The sequence below is a fragment of the Trematomus bernacchii genome, unplaced genomic scaffold (assembly GCF_902827165.1).
Source record: "Trematomus bernacchii unplaced genomic scaffold, fTreBer1.1, whole genome shotgun sequence".
Taxonomy (NCBI): domain Eukaryota; kingdom Metazoa; phylum Chordata; class Actinopteri; order Perciformes; family Nototheniidae; genus Trematomus; species Trematomus bernacchii.
In genome coordinates, this window is record NW_022987513.1 from 626,729 (window position 1) to 649,429 (window position 22,701).

The 22,701-nt window shown below is 39.7% G+C and overlaps 2 protein-coding genes across 2 annotated transcripts; both read right to left on the minus strand.

The window, feature by feature from the left end:
- Positions 1 to 1,834: 1,834 nt before the first annotated feature.
- On the minus strand, positions 1,835 to 15,119 carry acat1 (acetyl-CoA acetyltransferase 1). Its single transcript, XM_034114110.1, has 12 exons — positions 14,941 to 15,119; positions 13,928 to 13,975; positions 13,720 to 13,837; positions 11,905 to 12,000; positions 11,426 to 11,526; positions 9,770 to 9,913; positions 4,961 to 5,111; positions 4,787 to 4,882; positions 4,280 to 4,393; positions 4,128 to 4,192; positions 3,005 to 3,162; positions 1,835 to 2,206 (listed from the first exon to the last, which is right to left on the minus strand). Exons 1-12 carry the CDS (start codon positions 14,989 to 14,991, stop codon positions 2,086 to 2,088), a joined length of 1,263 nt encoding a protein of 420 aa, XP_033970001.1. The 5' UTR covers positions 14,992 to 15,119; the 3' UTR covers positions 1,835 to 2,085.
- A 2,359-nt stretch (positions 15,120 to 17,478) lies between these two features.
- Positions 17,479 to 22,387, minus strand: LOC117468624 (collagenase 3-like). The gene is made up of 10 exons (XM_034112864.1): positions 22,255 to 22,387; positions 21,907 to 22,151; positions 21,670 to 21,818; positions 20,703 to 20,831; positions 20,446 to 20,607; positions 20,191 to 20,320; positions 19,944 to 20,077; positions 19,700 to 19,859; positions 19,507 to 19,610; positions 17,479 to 17,998 (listed from the first exon to the last, which is right to left on the minus strand). The coding sequence occupies exons 1-10, from the start codon at positions 22,354 to 22,356 to the stop codon at positions 17,895 to 17,897; spliced, it is 1,419 nt and encodes a 472-aa protein (XP_033968755.1). The 5' UTR covers positions 22,357 to 22,387; the 3' UTR covers positions 17,479 to 17,894.
- Positions 22,388 to 22,701: the final 314 nt, after the last annotated feature.

Here is a 22,701-nt window from a genome sequence, read left to right on the forward strand (position 1 = left end):
CATGTACAAACAGCAAATATTAACGAAGGCAAGCACCGATACTCATTATCTGCTGCCCAAAGCCAGGATATAAGATAAGGTGAATGAAGTGAAAATAATGAGCAGTCTTTTGATTTGTGACAGGGAAACCTCATTCCAGTACTACATTCAGCTGTGATATACTGTCACTTGCATGCGTTATGGTCCTGTATGTCATATTGTATAGGTGTATTGGAAGATTATGCACCAATATTGACAGTTTTCTGTCACATGCAGCCTTCCTTTTGACTTCAAAGAACAGTTTGTGGAGTAGGAAATGTACAAATCCTGTCTTGAAAGATTAGCCAAGTAATGAAGATGTTAGGCACTGCTCTATACAAAACAAGTTAACATGCGACAGGCGCTCACTGCTTGTTTATCAATCCAAAAGCTGCCATTCACATATGGAAAAAAGGGTTTTAGTTGAGTGAAACCGCATATATGAAGATGTTCTTACGTTGTGCTATTGTTGGTCCTCCTAAAGAGAAATGTCTGCTCATTAATCAGTAACGTCCAAACAAATATGTAAATAAGTAGCCTTTAAAACAGAGTTGGCCGAAAGGACTTTCAGACCCTGTGAATGTTTAACCCAGTGTTCTCCTGTGGCAGGAAGAGAAAGGAATGACAAGTGACAGTCATTGAGTAACAGATGAAAGAACAACCACACCTGCACCTTTTGATGTGTTTTAACATATAGGCCTTTGAAGAGAAAAAGGCTATGGATAATAAAGCATTGCAATAATAGGTGTTTTCTACTGGAGCCTGATTGTAAGCTGTTCAGGTTATTTAAAAACTAAATAAGAATAGAAACTAATTTACATACAGAAATAAAGAATCCTTTTGGTTTATATTTTTGTAACCTTTTGGAACAGTTTATCCAAATCACTTCATATTTTCGCCCTTACCCCCAGCAGTGTCTTTCCAGGTTTTTGACGAATTCGATTTTTTTATGTGCCGCATCTGATACATTAGATTCTGAAAATGCATTGTGTTTAGTAAGCTGGTAAAACTTTAAGCTCTTTAACAACAAATTAATAATTAAAAAATATAAAATAAAATATATAAATATATACTTGCAACAACAACAAACAATTGTATCAATCTTTTCAAATCTGCAGTGTAAAGGCAATATTGGCCACACAAAATGCAGCTATATCCTGCAGCAGTGCACCTGACATGGCTGGCCAAGTGGCACCATCTAGTGTCCAGCTAGAAAATGTAATATGTATTTGTCTTGATTATCAAGTAGAAAACATATACATGATTTAATCTGCACCTTATGTCAGGTAGACTTATTCTTCTATGTTTTTTGCATCTGTGATTATGAGTTTTCTACAGTGTTGCAGTATCACATGGTACCAGTGTTTTTCCATCCATTTAAAGTCAAAACTGTTCCTGCTCACAGATTGCAGGTCCACCCTTTAAGAAACTTTATGAATCAGACTATCATTATAATAAACTGAGGCTGGCCAACAACATTGTCTCTGACCACACCCATGTCCTGAACAGAGAGTATGAATAGTTGCCATCAAATCAGAGACAGTGTCCCATGATTTAATAAAGTTAGACTGAAGCACTCTTTTGTGCACCAGTTAATCCTAAAATGAAATACAGTTATTTCCCAGGTCTAATGTACATTATAGGGCCTTGAACATATTGTCCTCGTGATTGTAATGTTGTGTTAAATGTCTGTGTCCTGGTTTCCTGGTTTTTGTCCTTGTTAATGTTGTATGAGACAAAGTCTTATTGTACTTAGTTTCACATAATTATAGGTAAAAGATTCAGTGGATTTAGACAATCAATAACAGGACAGCGGTTTCATACAAACTATTTATTCATCTATTTGAATCCAGAGTTAAATATTAAACAGTTTTGCACAATATGTATCATTAAATAAAGGGCTGTTTCTAACACTGGAGCCACGATACCATGAGTCGAGCCCACTCTGCTCATTGAGTAAGGCTGCTGGTATAAAGTAGTAGCAGAATCACTGTTCACAGCAAGGGAGTTAACAGATGCTCGAACCGTTTGGAATTTTAACAAAGACTGTTTCAGGAAGAGAGCTCCCTACAGTTTCTGGATAATAACAGCTGAAGCTCCGCCTCCTCCGTTGCAGATGCCTGCCAGCCCGTACTGGCCTGACTGCAGGTTGTGCACCATGTGACCCACAATTCTCGCCCCAGACATCCTGAAGGGACAAAGAGAAAAAGTTTAAATTGTAATCCATTACATTTGTTTGGATGTCAAACTTTTTTTTTTGTGTAATTTTAATGAAAAACTGAGATACTTAAAGTCAACTGAAGGTAGATGTGAGGCAAAGGTTTGAATATAGCCTGAATTGTAAATGTAGTAGTGCAGGAATTAGTCCTAAAACCTGGAAATTAATAAGCATTTTAGCTCTTTGGGTTCAAAATCTGTAGTTTTTGGTTAGATGGCTAAAATAATATATGTGGTTAACACAACCTAAAGAAATTTTTATGCTTCGTTTTAAGACATAACATATTAAGTAAATAGCCCACTTGTGAATGTGCTAAACGTAACGTGTCATAAGAACGGCAGTTGCTAACAAGTGTCTAAATGAGAAATCTAAACATTAGCCACCTTTAGCTTAGCAGTGGTGACATGACTGTGAGGTAGTTTCCTTATAGCCTAGCTATAGCTTTTAACTTCTTTCGGTTGCATTTACACTTCAAAAATCCCAAAAGTGGGGTTAATATGTGGAGATTATTCTGCTGAACAAAACATGTAAGTATCATAAATGTTTGTCAGCCACAGATTTTTTTTATTCTGTTTTTTTTAGATCTAATTGCTTTATGTCGAGGGAGCCCTTGGGAAATTAACTTCCGGGTCGGCATACAACAATCTGTCATCACCGCACCACTTTAATAATTGGTCCGAGTTGCTTTACCGGGTCAGATTAAAAATGGTTGGGTTTTTCTGCATTCCAGGTTTACCAGTCAATGTTTAGGAGTCCCTCAGCACTTACCCAATGGGGTGTCCCAGTGAGACAGCGCCCCCGTTGACGTTGACCTTTGCAGGGTCGATGCCCAGCATCTTGATGTTGGCCAGCACGACCACGCTGAAGGCCTCGTTGATCTCCCACATGCTGATGTCATCCTTTGTCAGCCCTGCTGCATCCAGGGCCTGACAAACACACACGCATTTTATTTCAAGCATATTTAACCAGAATACAAACATAACACATGAACTAGCAGAATGTATGCCTCCACCAGATATTGTTTACATCCTTGTCTGTCAAAAATATCATAAAAATTATTGAATGATGCATTTAGGAAAGTATAAGTATCAGATCAGTCTCAGTATGAACAGATAAAGGCTGTTACCTGCTACAGAGATAGGGGTAGTGGTGTTTTTATTTTCATCACAGATTGAAATTAAAGGAGATAACATTTATTACAGAAGTTTACATTGGCAGATCCCCTTCGAGTTCATTTTTTGCCCTTAAACAAAGAAAACGTTGAATAGGGTCAACTTGAGCTGGAACATCTGAAAAGTGGCTGTATTTAACATCACGCTTTCCTACACAGCGTCCTTTTCTGAATTTTGATTCACCCACTCCAGACAACTGAAAAATATATAATGTTTGTTGCTGTTTAGTCTAATGCTTGAGAAACTCAGGCTAATGCATCTTATAATGCAAAATATATAAGCAGATTATAACATTCATTCTGTTGTTTCGATCTTTATACCAGTTATATTGAAGAAGCAATAATAAAAAGTTGACAGTAAAGGTTTTCACCGCCTGCTTAAACTCTTTTTTTTTTCAAAGACATACATAAGGGCCAGGACAATGCTCACACACACATTACAAACAGGACAATAACATGAGTCTTGTATTAATACATGATTTACTTCATAACATAGATATCCTTTCATTTTTAATAAATAAACATATATATATTTTTCTCCGGTTCTAAATGAACTTTCTCCATTTGGAGGCAGCTTCTTCCATACTTAAGAGGTTCAGAGAGTCCTTGAAAACATTTCAAAATAAATAATAAAATGTTATCAGAATTCAAGGACCATTTATTGTCTTTGTGCAACACGGGGTGGCACGACAAACTTAAAAATACCAATATCAGACTCACCTTTGGTACTGCAAATGCAGGAGCGATGGCGAAATCAATAGGTGCAACAGCAGCATCAGCAAAAGCTATGAAAAAAATATATTTAACATTAATCCTTCGAGTTAATAAAAAATATGACGATGTTTGTCAAGTGTGATTATGCGTGTGCTTACAGACGATCCTGGCAAGTGGAGTGACATTGAGTCTCTTTGCAGCATCTGCTGTCATCAAGACGAGAGCTGCTGCTCCATCGTTCAGCGTGCTGGCGTTGGCTGCCGTCACCGTGCCTACCATGCAAGAGACCAACGGGAAATGGACTTCATTTAAACAGCGCCTCTGTAGTCTTCTGACCACTCAAAGCGCTTAACACTATAAGTCAACATTCACCTAATTACATATACTCCACAATCAGAACAAAATGAGAAATATGGGCTGAAATGTTGATAATATTGCAAAGTAATTTGCAGCAGTTTAATAAAACTTGAATAACATGCACAGCAGTATATACAGTTAAAACAGGAGGGAAGGTAAATAACTAGCATACAAAATTAAAAGATGCAAAATAAATGTAACAAAATCTGTATGATTAATGACTATTCTGAAAAGCATGTTTAGTTGGACAGAAATGGCTTCAAGTGATTCCCCAATTCGAATGACAAATGACTAAAAGCAATGGTTACCGTTCTCTTTCTGGAACACTGCCCTCAGTTTGGGAACTTTGCTGAAGTCGACCCTCCTCCACTCCTCATCCTCAGACACGACCACATCCGGTTTACCTACAAAACATCACCAGAATCAGATATGGTGCACTTCTTGAAGAAATGTACCTAAGGCCGGCCCTACATCAGCTGTACCTCTCTGGGGAATGCTAACTGGAACGATCTCCTTGGCCAGCACTCCAGACTCGTACGCTGCCTTGCTACGGGTATACGAGGTGATGGCATAGGCGTCCTGCTCCTCTCTGCTGATGTTGTTGTTCTTGGCTGTGTTTTCTGCGCAATTGCCCTGTTAGACAGTAAGGCAAACAAAGGGAAACACAATGATTATGAAACTGATACAAATACACATTAATGCCCCTACACACTAGATCTACCAAAGTGTACTGAACCAGATGCTAACGTGAGGTAAACAAACAACTCTGCTTAGATGTCTGTTTGGTGTGTCGGGGCCTTTATATTCAGCAGTGAAAATGGCACAAGAAGTTTTTATTTCGTCCTTTTCCACCTGATGCCCTGTAAACACCCAATGCATGAAATACTAGTTTTCTAAAATGCACATGTTTAGTTTCAAACACGGTTTTAAGCTTAAGTACTGTAAGAATATACACGTTAACAATTTACATTTAAAAAAATACATTACTCACAATCTTTTTTATTACCTTTCACCTAGTGCAGGGGTCTGCAACCTTTTTGACAAAAGAGCCATTTTTCCCCCTTTTCCAACCATTTTTTTTGTCTGGAGCTGCAAAACATATTTGATAGCTTGATAGCTTATAAAGTTGTATTTATTGTTATATCATAGACAAAAACTACAGTTATTTTGCATTTATTATTTATTACATTATATAAAACGGTTAACCTCTAATAAGAAACAAGGAACTCCTATAAGGAGAATAAAAAAAAATACACAGGCCTACTTTAAAATAAATTAACTCTGTCCACGCAGAATTAAATCTTGTGTTCCTCCGATACTTTTCTTTTCTTTGATTTATCCATAGTTCGCTCATCGACCCGGGGGTCAGGTTATTCACCTGTAAGAAAAGGCGCTGGCGCGGGACCGTAGCAGGATATGACGCATGTTTTAGTTGACCTAATTAAAACCGTTTTGTTTTTTATTTATGTGTCACAGTATCACCTCAAAATACAAGATACGAAACATTTTCAACCGTGCAACAAAATGTAAATAGTCCTACAAATACTTTTATTTGATTTCCTTCTTATTTTTGTCTAAGCTCAAGGGAGCCAGAGCAGAGGGCTTTTAGAGCCGCATGCGGCTCGAGAGCCGCGGGTTGCCGACCCCTGACCTAGTGGAACAATTTAAAGGGGACCTATCATGCAAAATGCACTTTTGTACGTCTTTTTTACATGAATATGTGTCCCCGGTGTTCCAGGGAACTCACCAAGTGTCAGAAAACACAACCCTCTCTATTTTCCTCCATACCCAAATCTCTAAAAAAGGGGCTGCAGCGGATCTGATAAAAACTGATCCAGATTTGAACACTGTCCTGACGTCAGGACGGTGCCGCTACGGCTATTGGGCCAACTCCACCAATCAGGATGAGACAACCACGGCCATTGCCGTATGAAAGCGCTGGAGACTCTGTAGTACATATGCCAGGCCAGTAGATGGTGCTGTTCTCACTGAATCTGCCCAGAGCTAGAAATTGTCAAATTGAGCGAAATGAGGCATGGCTAAAATGCATGATCTGTTTGGTATTTTGAGAAATAAAAAGTATAAATATGCCTTATATAGGTATGGTCCTACACTATATTATTCAAATATAGCATGATAGGTCCACTTTAAATATATATTTCATTTCACTACTTTCACTGGTTTCCCTGATCAGCCCCTGCACTGGGTCAAACCCAAACTCTTAGTTATATCTCACACAGGCTCCACCCTCTACTGGACTCTATGGGTACTAGTGATGGGAATTATGGCTCTTTGAAGGGAGCCGGATCTTATGGCTCCGTTCCTTTCAAAGAGCCGTTTTTTTTTTAAAGGGGGCGGGGTTACTAGGTTTATCTGCGAAATAATCACCAGGATAATGATTGACTGTATTGCCAGACCTAATGTCAATAATCTGCATTGTAAACATGACACAAGGTTGTGCCATATCCATGTCATTCATGTCAGTGAATGTGATACTTTGAACTTATCCTCTGTATGTGTTAAGTAAATAAAGTTGCCTTGCCTTGAATGAAATTCACGCAACTCTTAATATTAGATACTGTGTTTTTAAGTGGCGATGGAGATTATTTGTTGACCCTGCCTTTACAAATGGTGCGCTTTATCACTGCCTGGGTTTTGGTCAAAGTGCATCCAAATGCTGCTGCGTTTTCGCATTTGGCTCATTTTCCATCCGAAAAACACGTCGTCTACCTGTCCTGTACCACTTGTTATGACTTCTCTCTCTTGCGTATTCCGTTAAGACCAACCCCATCTCACTCCTCGTGCTGAAACCTACCAATCAGAGTAGGGGCGGGTCTTCACAGAATACGTTTGGGGAACAAAATCAAGCTTTTTAAAAAGGCGAGTGGATTCAGTGTTTCCCCTATATACAAATAGTGGCGGCGCAGCGCCGCTGCTGAAATATCCGCGCCGCTGCTAGGGGGCGCCAGCCAGGTACCCAAAAAAAATAAAATATATATATATATATTTTTTTTTATTAAAAGAATAATAAGTGGCGACCCTTTTTCATTTTTGATTGTTTGTTATGTGGATTTGTAGTATTTGTGTTACTGTATGTTCAATAAAGGTGTATTTTTGCTAAATCTTGAGACATTGCCACTGTATGTACTGGCAGGGCTGATTTTTGGCATAGGGGCGCCAGATCTGGGGGGCGCTGCGCTGGTAGCTCTGGGAGGGGAAAAAACATTTTTGACCGTTGGCGCTCATCCTAATTTTCGGCCTTGATGTAACAACATTCATAATTAAGTAAAGGTAACACCCTTTTCACCCCGGTTACACTTTTCATTTGCCCTGTACGATGGGCACTGTAAGTGATGAAAGTGGGGGATGTTGGCTTATCAGGCGCCCGCAGCTCACAGCCAAAGTGCGAGCGTGGGAGCGAGAGAGTGAGCGAGGGAGCGAGAGAGAGGGCGCACCGGTACCGGCGCTGTTGTTATTAGAATCTGGTGCTAGCTGCGCTAACGGATAGAAGAAGTAGATCTTTTTCTACAACCAGGGTGGAGGAGAGCTCTCCTGTCAGACTGAGAGGGTCAGTGAGGTAAAGGACTCTCTGAGTGTTTAGATAATTTTAGTCTAAGTTATCTCAGTGGGTCTCAAACAAATATGTGTTTACAAATGATGTAAACACATATTTCCAAGGCACTCCTTTATAATTATTATGATAAATAAACACAGGTTTGAAATCATTCCAATGTATACTATAGGACAGTAAACCAAAAATATCATTTAAAGTTGGAGAGATACAAAAATATGCAAAAATAAATAAATGTTAACTAGGTAAAATAAGATATAAATGAACAACAAAAATTAAATAAGTTACATTTATTTGTTATTGGCTATGGTAGGTTATTGGTTATGTTCACATACTTATTGATTATTAAAATGTAAACCGATCTTTTTCATATGGGTGTTTAGAGTTGTACCCCCTAGATCAGGTCTCTAGTAATTGTGTGCTCAAAGTGCACCAGATTGAAGCATTTTACTTTAAAATGTTCAAAAAAATCTTCCCAGGGGGGGCATACTCCTCTCTAGAGGAGGTGACGTCCACCCCCCAATTAAAACATGTTCATACAATACTGAATACATTTGAAGCCATTTTGACGTCTATTACCTATGTCAATAAGTTTCTGTTTTTGTAGTGTATTTGTCTTTTGTAGAGATTTTTCATTTATTCTTTATATATAAAATCTCGCCTAGGGCAGCAAATTGTCTAGAACCGGCCCTGGTACTAGGCCTCAAGAGCCTTTCTTGTGCTGGCAGACACATAGAAACAAATTGGCAGGGCACACTTCACACACTAAAAAATTCTGAAGGGCCCACATGCCTTAGCACCGCTGCTATGACTCCATCCTAGGGGAAACACTGGGATTTTGGCAGGCAGTGAGTGCGGACCAACGATTGAACGATAACAAGAACGGCTCTCACCAAGTACGACTCGGTTCCCCTCGTTCGTACCAAAGACCCGTTCAAAAGAATCGGCTCGTTCGCGACCGAAACATCACTAATGGGTACTACCTCTCAACCATACTATGCGAGCATTCATCAACTGAGATATCTATAACCGTAGCCGGCCCCCGGGGCGGGCCTACCTGAACTCGTGGCTGCTTCTTGCCCATCCTCAGAGGACAGAACACTGTCCCGCACTCCCCGCCCCCGCTGTAAACTCCAGGATAGGAGCCAGCAGGTGGGCGCGCGCACGTGAGTGGAATAAACCGAAGTGCTGTCAAAGCACTGTGCGGGTTCAAGAGACGCTATTGCCTCTCTGCTGTTGTCAGAAAACACACCTTGCCTGGTATAATAGCTCCGATTAATGCGTTTCACCGTGGGTGAAATACAGCGTTAATACGAGGGCGCGCGGCCCCCCCGTGAGAGTGGCCGCGGTGCGTTCAGGGACCTCCGCAGAAGAACGGTGGGTTACGTGTTGTAACCTAGTTCTAGAGTGATGTGTGTGTGAAAAATGCATTCGGTAAAAACGATTGCATTTATCCCAGAGTAAGAGTCATCTCTCTCCACAATGCCACATTTCCCCATAATGACCGTTTCAAAGAGACGGCATTATGACGGGGCGAGCGGCCCCGTCATAGTAGAGGGCTCCGCCTATGCTTATATAACAAGGGTTACAATACGTAACCCACCGTTTTTAAACAGAAATACTTAACTACAATTACTTGGGGATTTGCTATTTGTTTCTATATGGCTAGAGTAGCATAAATATGTGACAAGGTTATATTCAGCAGGAGGTTGATATTCACCATGTGGATTTTGTTGTAGACGTCAGTGAGTCCGTCCTTGACGATCAGGTCCTCCACCCTCGTTCCTCCGTAGGCGGGGGTGTCTCTGGTCATCACGTAGGGAACGTTGGACATGCTCTCCATGCCTCCTGCCACCATCACATCCTTAAAACACACACACAGACATTACATTAAGTGACACGTGCAGTCCATGTTTATCTCCTACTAAACAGAAGGTACTGTAATCTATGTGTTGTGGAGACAAGGTAACTTCTGCTGTGTCTTTTTATTGGAAATGGTAATACCAGTCATTCTGTCAAAGGGAAGAAACACATGTGGTATAGGAGCCATGAAACGTGTATAGTAATGCATTTTGTTTTAATAAAAGATATTCGTTTGATCACTATTGATTGGTTGGCTTGGGTCACATGGATATGGGCGGCACTCATTATAATCCTGTTCACCTGCGTGAGGTGTGTGTGTGGAAGAGAGGGTGACACAGGGCCGTTGTACTTTTTGTTGACCGCAAGATTTATGATTGCTTGATCATTATTATTACAATGTCTATGTCTGATCACCACGTTTTTTTCCTTAAACTACATTACAATTCAACAGAGTTTTGATCTCGGCAAGTACTCTTTTTTAGCGTGTCATACAATACCAAACAGGCCCGGCCTCAGCCTCTTAGCGACTTTGTTTGTTTCCTGCTGTCGCTATATGTGGTTTGTACGGTTTTATAAGTATCAACAATCTGATGGAAACATTTCTTCTACATGAAGTTGATTATTATCACCCACGATTGACATGTCTTTGCATAAGTTATAAATCCTCAACAGCTGATGGTATGCGTTTCTCCATTATCAAAAAAGGGGACTTGTTTTTATATATTATTACAATTCTGATTGTTCTATGTCCCCCAGTTAAAAATATGTTACATTATTCAAATGCTCAATTTAACATGACTTTCAGGATCAACACTCTTCTGTTGATCATCATGATTTGTTTTATTGTATTTCAGTGTATTAACATTTTACTAAATGTAAGATTCAAATTCTTGTCAATCCCTTGTAAAGCATCATGCATTTGATTAGTTTGAAAGGAGCTTTATAAACAGATTCATTGATAGAAGAGTAAAATATTTATGAGTATCTGCCAGTCACTAGCCTACCTAAAATGTAAGATTACAGTGGTTACAGAGGGTCAAGTATTCAACTTTTCAGTAAATATTCAACTGCCATGGGCGTCACATATTGTTATTATCATCATATCGTCGTATTAGCTGTATATTATTCAATATCCATTTTTTTGTCCCCCAGTTAAAAATGGGACGAGTTATGACAGCTACTTGGACTTCGTTTAGTAAACAATAAAAAGGGAGAGGAAACGGTATGCGGAAATACATTAAGTAACTATTCATGTGCCCGATTAAACAACTGCCAGGTTACACAACGACCCTTTCCAGTTTTCTTTCTGAATAATGAGAGATAACTTTGTTGGTGGTGCAGAAACAGATGACAACGTCTCTGTACAATTTTAGTAGTTTGAGGCATAAGGCCAAGTCTTACATAATATCTTACAAGGCTTGTTTTCAGTTACAACAAAAGTCTTCCATCATCTCCGTGTTTTTTTTTTGTACTGGAACAAGCAGAAGTGAGCTGGTGTTTAATGCAGACGTACCTGGTGTCCACACATTAGACTCTGAGCTGCCATCATGATGGACTTCATCCCGGAGGCACACACTTTGTTGATGGTTGTTGCTGGAGTGCCGAGGGTCAAGCCTGAAGATTCAAGACACATTTAAATTAGCAAAAAAAAAAACTAAATAAAACAGATCCAACTAAAATGATTTTACCCCGCCCTAAGTTACGATTTTGTTTGCAAGTCTGGCTCAGGAGAGTTGTTTAGTTAACAATGGTATTCTGTTATTTCAAGGTTATCTGCCGTGTGTGATAAAAACTCTTAATCAAATCTAAGGTGCTTCAGATAAACCCTGTGTCACATTGAAGCTGTACAATCTTGTAGTTGTGGTTATGCATGTATGATGTGTGGCTCTCAGTTTGTAATGGTGTACAGCTGGTTTCATGCACATCAATATTTTGGTGCAATGCCGATATTGGGAATGAGGGTGAAAATATAGCAGTGTGGTCATACAGTACCTGCTCCCAGCAAGGCCTGTCTGGTGGGGGCCTGTCCTGCTCCCGCCTGAAGCACGTTGCCCATGTACACTTCCTTCACCTCCTCAGGAGCGATTCCTAAACACAAAACACTCATTAGGGATGAGACCAGAGATGGGGTCGTTACTAAATAAAAGTAATATATTACATATTACATATTACTTTAAAGAAAAGTAATATATTACACTACTTCGTTACTCTCTACATAAAGTAACTCTACTTGTTACTTTACTCGCAGGGCAGGCCCGCCCCCTCCCTACAGGCAGATTACGCAGACTGCGGCGCACCTACAGTGTAAGCGCGCCACAGTTTTGCCTCTGCGAGACTCCACTTGCACCCCCAATTACTATTGCAATAAGGAAGACATAACACAAGTCTTTCTTTTTATATGCTCTTTAATAAAATAGGCTACCAGCCTACCACAACAAGCTTGCAAGACAGCTTAGCATGTGTTCTTTGCAGGTGTTTGTTGAGGTTTGACGTGGTGTTTACAGCAGTGGATAACAGCTTCTGGCCTGGACACAGTTTGCACCTCACCGTCACATTCCTGTCTATTCTTGGACGAACTCAAAATAATGGGCATACCTCCACCCCTCGAAAGTTATCACTGACTCAGCCATGTTTATGCAGCACTGCACGTGGAGATGTGGACGCGCAAGTCACGCAGATTACGTACATATAAACCTGCGGCGGAAACCCCTCTTGTCTGTCAGTGTGATGACTGATTTTATAAAAGTAACGAAGTAATGCGTGTCGGGGCAATGTTAGTAACTGTAGTGTGATTACTGAATTATAAAAGTAACGCGTTACACTACTCCGTTACCGACAAAAGTAATATTATTACACACCCAACGCTGGATGAGACCGACCATTATTTTTAATTATGGGTATAAATTGAATTTTTTTTAATCTAGATTCGTCATTTGGTCAATAAAATGTAAGAAAAATATATCTATAAATTAATATTGCTTTTCCCCTAAACCATTTTTACTAGGCTGACGCATAAATGTATCAACATCGGTTTTAGAAATCAAAGAAACCACTAAATAGCCGAAGAAAGTGTCAATAGTTTTCAATAATACCTTTCAATACTGTGCATACTGTACGACGTTGCCAAGTATGATATCAGATTTAAGAGGGTTTTGGGTGTAAAATCACTGCAGTGAACACTACGTGTATTATGTTAACTGCCGTAAATAAGGAAAAAAGTCTGGACATTTAGCCAGGGACGACTAACAAAATCACTACACTCCATATCTTCATTACGAGTCCTAATCATAATGCAGGTTGGGCTCGCCTTGACAAACCCTAAATTAAATAAGCAGAGAAAGTCTTTAACTATAAAAATTCCATTTACCAATGATATCATAGGGTGGGGGATATAACCAAAAGTTGTGAAGCCATCAGTGTGTAAACGTATTAGTACGCAGTAAGAAACTTAGCATTATGGATGCATTGGCAGTGTAAGGACTAACTGAAAGGCAGGGTTTGAGACCTCCCTCCCCAAAAGCAACTTGATTTCAGAAGAAATAATTGTCTTGGCCTTCCTCTCTGTAGTTTCTGTGAGTCACTGTAAAGAACCATTAATTGGTAGGATCATTTATACACAAAACTTTCATTTGCACACATTTCCAGATGTACATCTTTTTTAAGGTATTTTAAATAGGCGCAGGTTCACTTTTAGTTTGGATCATACGCACTGTTTTATAAATGAGACAGGTGATGATTATAATGATCAGCTGATGTTACATCTGAAGCTTGGCTCAAATGGAGGAATTTTGTTTTCTGTGAACATACCTGCTTTGTCTATGGCTCCCTTGATGGCAATGGAGCCCAGTTTGCTGGCTGGTAGTGCTGCCAGGCTGCTTCTAAAGGAGCCAATTGGAGTGCGGACCGCACTGACAATGACAACTTCCTGAAAACATGCATTTAAAGTCTGCATTAAAGTATGAACTACAAATATTGCATTGTGCTGAGAATTTCAAATGTCAGTTAGCATACTTACATTGAGTGCCGGTTGAGATGCATAGGCTCTTGAGAGGTACTTGTGAGCCTACAATAGCAGATCATGTAGCATACGTCATCAATCATTTTCTATACAGGAGAGCTTTCCTAGATCTACAATCACCTTTTCGTTCAAGACTTATGTTCAACATGAAGCCCTGGATACAATTCTGGGTCAAACTAAATAAGTTTTAACTGAAGCCCTGGATACAATTTTAACAAACTAAGTTTTGGCTCAATCAAGTACAGAACGTATTGGTATGTGAGCTATGCTAACTTTAAGGACACACACAAGCAAAGCACAAGAGTTAGCTGGTTTATGACGAAAATTGGCTAAATGTAAAGGTTGTAGTGCCGAGAGACGGGAGTCGGAGGCGGTGTATCGAAAGTACAAGCTAGACTTTTATTAAGCATCAAGAAAACATGTAAACACTTCAAGCCCGGGAAGACATGACCGGCGGAAACAGCAAGACAAGTCCGGTTAACTAAAATGTCCGTGCGGAACAATACCCCAACCTATAGTTCCGTGGGTGAATTATTAACCCACCACAAGCTTATCTAAGATAGGTTTGTGACTGGTATGTCAAACGTATAACGTTACTTGTCAACTGGTGTTTTATATTGTCAGTTAAGCTAGCTGCTGCAGATGCTGTTTTGTTAACATGTTGTTGAGAAGATTACTTGTGTTTTGATATGAGATGAAGGACAGCTTGAACACAGGTGGCTCCAGCGCTTTAGCGCTGGAGCCACCTGTGCTTGAACCTGTGTTCAAGCTGTTACATTACTTTGGTCAAGGACGCTCGGCACACACCAAGTTAAAATGCTAGCTGAGCAGGCCCCTTTGTTTACAGCCAGCCAGGCTGTTACTACAGTATATGCAATATAGCAATAGAATGATAACACGCTCACAATTGTATGTTTTGAGCTGTACTGTACCCAATATACAAGCTGTTAATAAACTTTTCAATCAATCAATCAATCAATCACACATTAGTTTTGCACACCCTCACTTACCAGGCGTTTACACATCTGAGCGCGCATGGTTAAAAGTCCACTGGATGACATTTTGGACTAAGAGACAGGACACGGATCACACACTTGACTTGGACACGGCTCACACACTTGACTTGGATCCGCTTCACCTTCACCTTCAGCTGGACTTCGCCTCTCTTCTTCTTCTTCTTCTTTGGTGTTTATTGGCGGTTGGCAAACCAACTTGTAGGTGCATTACCGCCACCAACTGGACTGGAGTGTGGACAAGAGACTATGCAGAAAACAATAAACAAAAGAAATAAAATAAAATAAAGAACCAAAACTCTAGATTATTTTAAATGTATCAATTTCTCTTAGAAACGTAATAATCTCACAATACATATTGCCTGATGTTTTCCCTAACAGCCCTGATAGCGACAAGTCATGGAATTTTGCTTTCTTCAGTGTCTGGAAAAGCACATTTCTCTGAGTACTATATTTCCTGCAAAGCAGTAAAACATGCTCAACAGTTTATGGCTGGCTACAGTGTATACACTTTCCGATTGGATGCTTTCCTATTATACTTAATGTATGATTGAGACCTGTATGACCTATTCTCATCCGAGAAATTACATTTTCCTCCCTTCTTTTAAACCCCACCTTCCTTCCATCCCCCACCTTCGCCTCTCTATGCAGCGGACCGGAGGGATACAAATATTAGCCAATCACAGTGAGAGGTGTGTGCTCCCTACGTCATTGTCTACTATGTATTGTGTTTGTTGTAGTTCAATCGCAGTACATGTTTTGTCAATGACCACATAACATATATTTACCCTCAAAATAAGCATAAATACAGGGGGAAACAGTGGCACCGCGGATATTGCTATTTTAATATATGTTGTTCCTATTTTAATAGAGACTACGTTATAAACACATACTACAGTAACAGGACACCTGGATTGAAACTAGAGCTTCAATTGCTAGTGGGCTCTGTAGACATTTGAGTGAGAAGTATTTTACTTTAAGCGGTTTTAAAAGTACACAATGTGTGAAAATGTCACTAGCAAGTAAAACCTAAAGAAAATGAACATCAAGCCAAGGCATTCTTTCTCATCAGTTCCCACTGCCTATAGTGTGCTTAACAGTTTTCTACTTTTGCTACGTAACTCTTATGAGATCATGCTTGAGAGATTAATGGGTTCCTCCTAATCTTACTTGTGTTCAAACCTGACTTCAAACACACACCAGATTTCTCCTATTTATCCCAATCCACAAACTCTGACATGATGAATAAGAATTGTACTTATTTTTTTTTTAAACTATCAGAATCAGAATACCTGTATTCGTTCCACAGAGGGGAAATTAGCATTTGTTAAGGCAAGAAAAGAGCCAAAGACAGCTTAATATGAACTAAGAAGCATGCATAATATCCGCAAAAATATTAAAGATAAACAAAATAAAGTTTTTTACACAATTTACAAAATACAACAGTTTTTAAGATTTAGCAGCCAGGTACATATTGCACAGTTATTAACGACATATATATATATATACTGCACAGAGCGGACAGGGTGTCCTGGAGGGGATTGGAGACATTGTCCCACCAACATTGTAATTCATTTCATTTAATAAAACTGAGGAAAACACAGAGGGCCTGATGTTCTAATCTACATCTACTTATTATCTCTTTTGTTCTTATTATAAACACAAGAAAATACATATTGGGAGACATACCACTTCACCCAGCTAAGACGAGCTCAGGTTATTATGTTGAATTTCATTCATTATGTTTTTGTTGGTATTTAACCTGGCGGATCAGGGAGTGAAGAGTAATACATTTATCACTGTGATTTTGTTAGGTTTTAAATAAGAGTAGTATAGACTTGGGGTGCACAGGTAACCCTTGTTATTAACAGTGACTTGTATGTAAAGTATTTGTATTTTCGCTTTGTGACTGTTTGACTTTTTAGGAACACAATCTTCTCCCCACTGCATTTTTCATGGATGCTCATCAAAATAAATAATAAAGCAATTAGCTTACCATATGATGCAGAATTTTAAGAAATATTTGGTGTTGTTTCGTGACATTCTGTGAAATCTCTTCCTCTTTGTCTTTTTCTAGCTTTGACATAAAAATGTACCCCAAAACCATCTTCATCTGATATCAAACACGTTCGGTTAAAGGTAGGGTAGGTAAGTTTGAGAAACCGGCTCGAGATCGCTAGAATTTGAAATAACACAACCGGAGAAAATCTGCCACTTCCTTATAGAGCCCCTCCTCCAACACACACGAACGTGCACATGACCAATGAGGGCACGAGATAAGTTTGTGCACAGATGGAAGGCTGACAGGCAGGTAGGCCATCCAGTTATTTTAGCCGGGCCGGCTAAAATGATTGGTCGTACTTTTTACAGTATTACGGCTTCCACAGATGACATTGTTTTAAGGATTTTTTGTCAAAGCACTTAAGATATTCATTGCTATCGGGATGTTAAGAGCATTCCATGGAATATAACAAAAAGTGTATTTCGAGCCGGTTTCTTACCTACCCTACCTTTAAGGAATGAAAGCATTTAAAGTTCTTTTTGTAGATGTTTTATTAGTTGTATTCATTAGCAGCAATTTTACAAGACCTTGGTTACTCATATGCTTTTGTCCAATTACATTAATTACAATACTACAATATCATTAGATTATATAAATAAAGAACAGTAGAAGTCTTGAAGAAACAGAAGCCCCTCAGATAAAACTGAATATCTGTTTTCCTGGCGGAAGAGTTTCATACACCACATAAATACTGCCAAGTATAACAAACATGTAAACAATCTATATAAAAATCTATATTTTTTAAAATACGCCATGTTTACAGATATAGATTTGGTAAAATTCAGTTTGAAAATATATTTCTTACTAATAGAACAAATTAAATGTGCTTTTTAACACTGTTAGTGTACATTCATTCTCATTCAGTGGCTATAGAACTTGGTGAAGCGGACTAGAAGTTACTGCAGGGCAGGAAGAAGCTGTTCCTCAGCACACGGTTCAACGTCCTGGACCTGTACTCAAATATGTAGGGTCCAGTGTAGATGTAAGTAAAACCTGCAGAACAGAAAATCGAGGTTAGTTTCTTCTTCTTTTTGTTATACAGAAAGACAGGAAAGCAGAGAGGAGATGACGAACAGCTCAAATTCAAACTCTGATCTGCTACATGCAGAGGGTGGCCCTCAAATTTTGTTCCTGTGTTCAAGGAATAGTTCAACTTCTTAAGAAAAGGCCTAATCCCGTTATTACCCAGAGTTAGAGGTTAAGATTGATTCCATTCTCATGAATGTGAAGCTGCAGCCTCAATAGGGTTAGCTTAGTTTAGCAGGTCAGAAGCTAAATTAGCTAGCCCAGCTCGATCACACAGTAACTAAGGGTGTGGAGTCTATTTTTATATAACATTACAAGAGTGATTCTTATTATTACATTATATGCTTATTGTGCTCATGAGATTGCTATGACTATAAAATAAATAGACACAATCACTAATCCCAGGTTCTGATGGGTTAGATACGAAACGAAGGGAATAGTCATATGAAAGTTTTAGCTTGCATTAGAAATGTTGCAAAAGCCAGGTGCAGACACTGTAGAAGACAAAGAGTTATTGAGGCTCTGGCCTTGGCCGTGTGTGTGTGCTCAACGCCTACACATAACTGGGAATCAGTGTAAATGGAGGATTCCACTATCTATTGCAAAGCAGCTTCAGCAAAACAAATTACGTAAGATAGCGTGACTAGAGTAGGGAGGGACCTTCACAGGCCGGCCGAATGCTGATTGGAGGTTGTGTGTTGTCTAAGTCTGTGCACCAACCAGGGAAGCCAAAGTCTAAACCACAGTTCTCCCCATCTAGTCTCAACCAATGTACGGGCAGACCCCTGAATAATACAAATGTATTCACTCACGAGGTTCGGGCTTTTTCCGGAAATAGTGGTTACAGATTACAGCTCTGCTGCCTGGGATTTCTGTGACCGGACGGAGTCCTTGGCCAAGTGAAATATATCTTTTGCTTTTAATAAATAGTTAAACTTAGAAGTTGTTTGTCTTTCCTGGAATTACAGAACACGACAAGGGTGTGTTCGGAAACAGTCTTTCTCCTAGCTGAAATGCACTTAGGCAAAAATTGGACCGTTTGTAAACTTGGTGCAGTGTTGGAATGTACCACGAGGGTATTTCATAAAACGTTTAGCTAGCTAACTGGCTATCATGTTGCTTCATAATAATCTGTTACATTATCAGCCTTACTGATGAGCAAGAAGCACCACATTTTGTATTCTAAATACAGTAGTAACACTTTCCTTTTATATATTCAAACGTAAATGTGTAGATTCATATAGAAAATAGCATGCTCTTTTTTTTAGACCAACTACAACACTCATTTTAGTGCAGAGCGTCAGATTGAACAAACTGCCTCCTGTTTATCAGACAAAAGTGAAATAAAGAAAACTAATAAATACACTTCCGCAAAACATAATTTGTGTGTGAAAGTCGAGGAAGAATGTGAGAGGAAAAACTTTGAACATCTTATTTCAGTAATCTTGACATGGGAAACTTAGAATGCAACTCACCTCGGTGCTGGACAGCTGCAGTCACCCTGCCGTTCAGGCCAGAGAACGTCTGATCGACTATCTTGGGAGATCCCCGTTCCATGGTCTTTCTGCCCTCATCATAACTGAAAAAAACCAACAGTCATTAGATAGATTCAACAAGGTTAAAGGTTAGAAAATATCTCAACAGAAATCATTTGTACACTGAACACACCTGAAGTATTTGCTGCCTACAAAGAACAGAGTCTTGCCGGATTCTGCATCATGAAGGGCAGCATCGATTTTCCTCACACCTCTTGGGAAACCAAACCTGGTTAGCCTTTTAGGATATCCACGTACAAGATCATAACCTCTGAAGGCCCATACTTTACGGCCTAAAGGCAGAAAAATATAACAGAGTTGGTTCATTTTGAAATGCTTTTATATTGGAGCCGTGGACACGTTATGAGAATACAAACCTTTAAAGAGATAGACTTTGTCTGAGTTTCGGCTTTCATAAGCAGCGTCTATGTTGGAGGGGGCATCGGGCCAGAAGTTTGTGATGAGACTCTGCTGAGGTGTTCTGCTCTGAGGGTAGATCCGCCAGAAGAAGCTGAGAACACACAAGAACATGAATGAGTTCATAATGCAGCTCTTGGGTGAAAAGAAAACCCTGTCAATGGGCTTCAGGTTTCATATATTTAAGCATTCTCCAGGATGTCTAACCTGTCCTTGAAGAAGAACATCTCTCCTCGCAGGGTGGTGACAGCATCCAAGACCATGGTTGAATCACAGGCATCAGGAGTGGTGGGGGGCAGTGGTTCCTCTACAGAGGGATCTTTACCAGTGTTTGGACCTAGAGGACAAACAAAATGAGTCACCAAGTATTCAGAAATCCCTGCATCACATTGCAATGAAGCCCAAATAGTTGAGAAGCAATTCACAAGGATTGTGTAAGAGTGACAGCTGGTTTGTACTAACCATAGAGAGACTGGATGCCGTTGACATCGTCCCTGGGCAGGATGAAGGTTTCAGGATTTCTGTATGTGTACACAGGGTACATGAGAGCACCAGCATCATCAGAGTGAGACAAGCCCAGGGAGTGGCCAAACTCATGGGCAGCCACCATGAAGAGGACGTAGCCTACAGTAGAAAACACACTTACAGGTTAGCTACAGCTCCTCTCCATCATTTCAACACATACACTGACTGTAGTTAGTGTGAGACTCTGAACTGACCTCTGTTTGAACGGTAAGTGAAGTTCTCATCTTCGTCAAAATGAGCATCTCCACCAATGCCAGGGGATGGGGCGAATGCATGGGCAAGAGTACCGTCAGGGCCATCAAAGGGGTAATAATCACCATGTGCTGTTAACAAGAACATACTCAGGTCAGAACCCAAGTACTCGTGCATTAAAATGAACTTTATATTGTCCTGTATAAGAATTGTTTTTGTAAAGCAACAAATCAAAACTGGGTAACCATTGGAATCTATTGTACCTCAAACACAAATGTGTGTAAGTTAGGGAGATGTCACAACCTCAAACCTGAGCCAAGATAAACGCAGCCTTTTCAACACCCTAAGCTCTTACAAAATAGTGAAGAGGGTCTGAGATGTCTGCAAGCCCTGACATGCCAGTGGAATGATGTTGTTTCTTTGTTGTGTTGATGAACATTATGTAACTGTACTGCAACCATTGACAGTAACTAAAAGAACAACTATGCAGTATGTGCTATAGTAGAGGTGTCAAGAAATTGCAAACAAATATTGGTAAAAAAAAAACATACAGTACCAAACCCTAACCCTAACCTAGCCCCATTGTTGAAATTAAATACACTAGGTCTACGATAACTCAAGTACAGTACTTTAGAATATTTTTTTTACTGAAGTCACTTCATTGTATACTTTACTTAATTAACACATTTAGTTAATTCAGATTAAGAGTGTATTTGAAAAGTCTCTAAAATCTGATGCAGCGCTATTTTAATACAATATGATAATATAATATGAACATAAAACATGCAATAATGCACAATGAGTATACATTTTATCGTTATTGCTTAAATTCACTTCAGTCACCCTGAGAATGCAAGGTTTTTACTTTTTACAAAGGTTGTTTTCTTTAATATTTTTAGCTGATGGTATTCCTCCGTTTAACTTTAGTGAAGTGAACCTTTTCCACTACTGAAAGTTCTCTGTACTCACATTGGCGGCCAAAGGAGATCATGATGTCAGCGGTGCCGCTGTTGATTCTAGTGAAACTCAGAGGAGTGACTTTGGCCCAAACCTGCAGAGCTCTTTCTATAGAATCATCTACCTCTGACACAGACATGTCCGGAGTGTAGTTCACTATCCTGTAGAACAGAACAAAAGTCAGGAATATTATTAGTTAGACCTACTAAAGAAACTCTTTCACACACATTCTCTCATTAGATCAGTCACCTGTAGGTAAGGCTGTTTTTCTGCCACTTGTAGTCTCCAAACGTGGAGAAACGGGCAAGATTTCCGTCGGGAACACCACAGCGAGGCTTCTTCATCATCGCCACGGTGTCAACATCCAGCGTCCCAGTGATCTGGAGACCAAAGAATCTCTGCATCTCACTCAGCTTCCTGCTCACTGGGCTGAACCCCCGCCGGATAGTAGGACCGGTCTCCTCTGTTAGGTTGAAGAATTTCTTCAGGTAGCTCTGTAAAAGATAGCAAAGGTATTGGTCTACAGAGTTTGTAGAAACTTTCCAAAATGCACAAATTGAACACATCAAATGAAAACACGAATGCCCGACTACATACCTCTGCAAAATCTTCATCTTTCACATTGACTTGTGACACAGGCCCACAGTAAACTGCGAGTGCCAGGCTTAGAATGATGCTCAGACTGTAAGAGAGACTCATGCTTCTTCGTTGAGTGCGACTTGTGTTTTGTGCTGGCCTCAACTGTTATATATGTAGGCTGAGCAGTGGAGGCGATGGGGAGTGGGCGTGTTGAGTAACTACCTTCTTGAGTCAGTGATTCCATTTGAAGATAACAGGAGAAGATTAGCTTTGATTGCTGAGTCAAAGAAAATAATTCCCCAAAACAGAAAAACAAGACAAGCGGCATCAAAGTGATGGCATAGATACCTGACAAACATTGTGTAGATTGTCAGGTAGGATGACAGTTCATTTCTATATCAGTGTTTTGCTTCATTCTCATACATAACCTATTGTTATTCTTATTCTTATTATCTAAGCGGTATT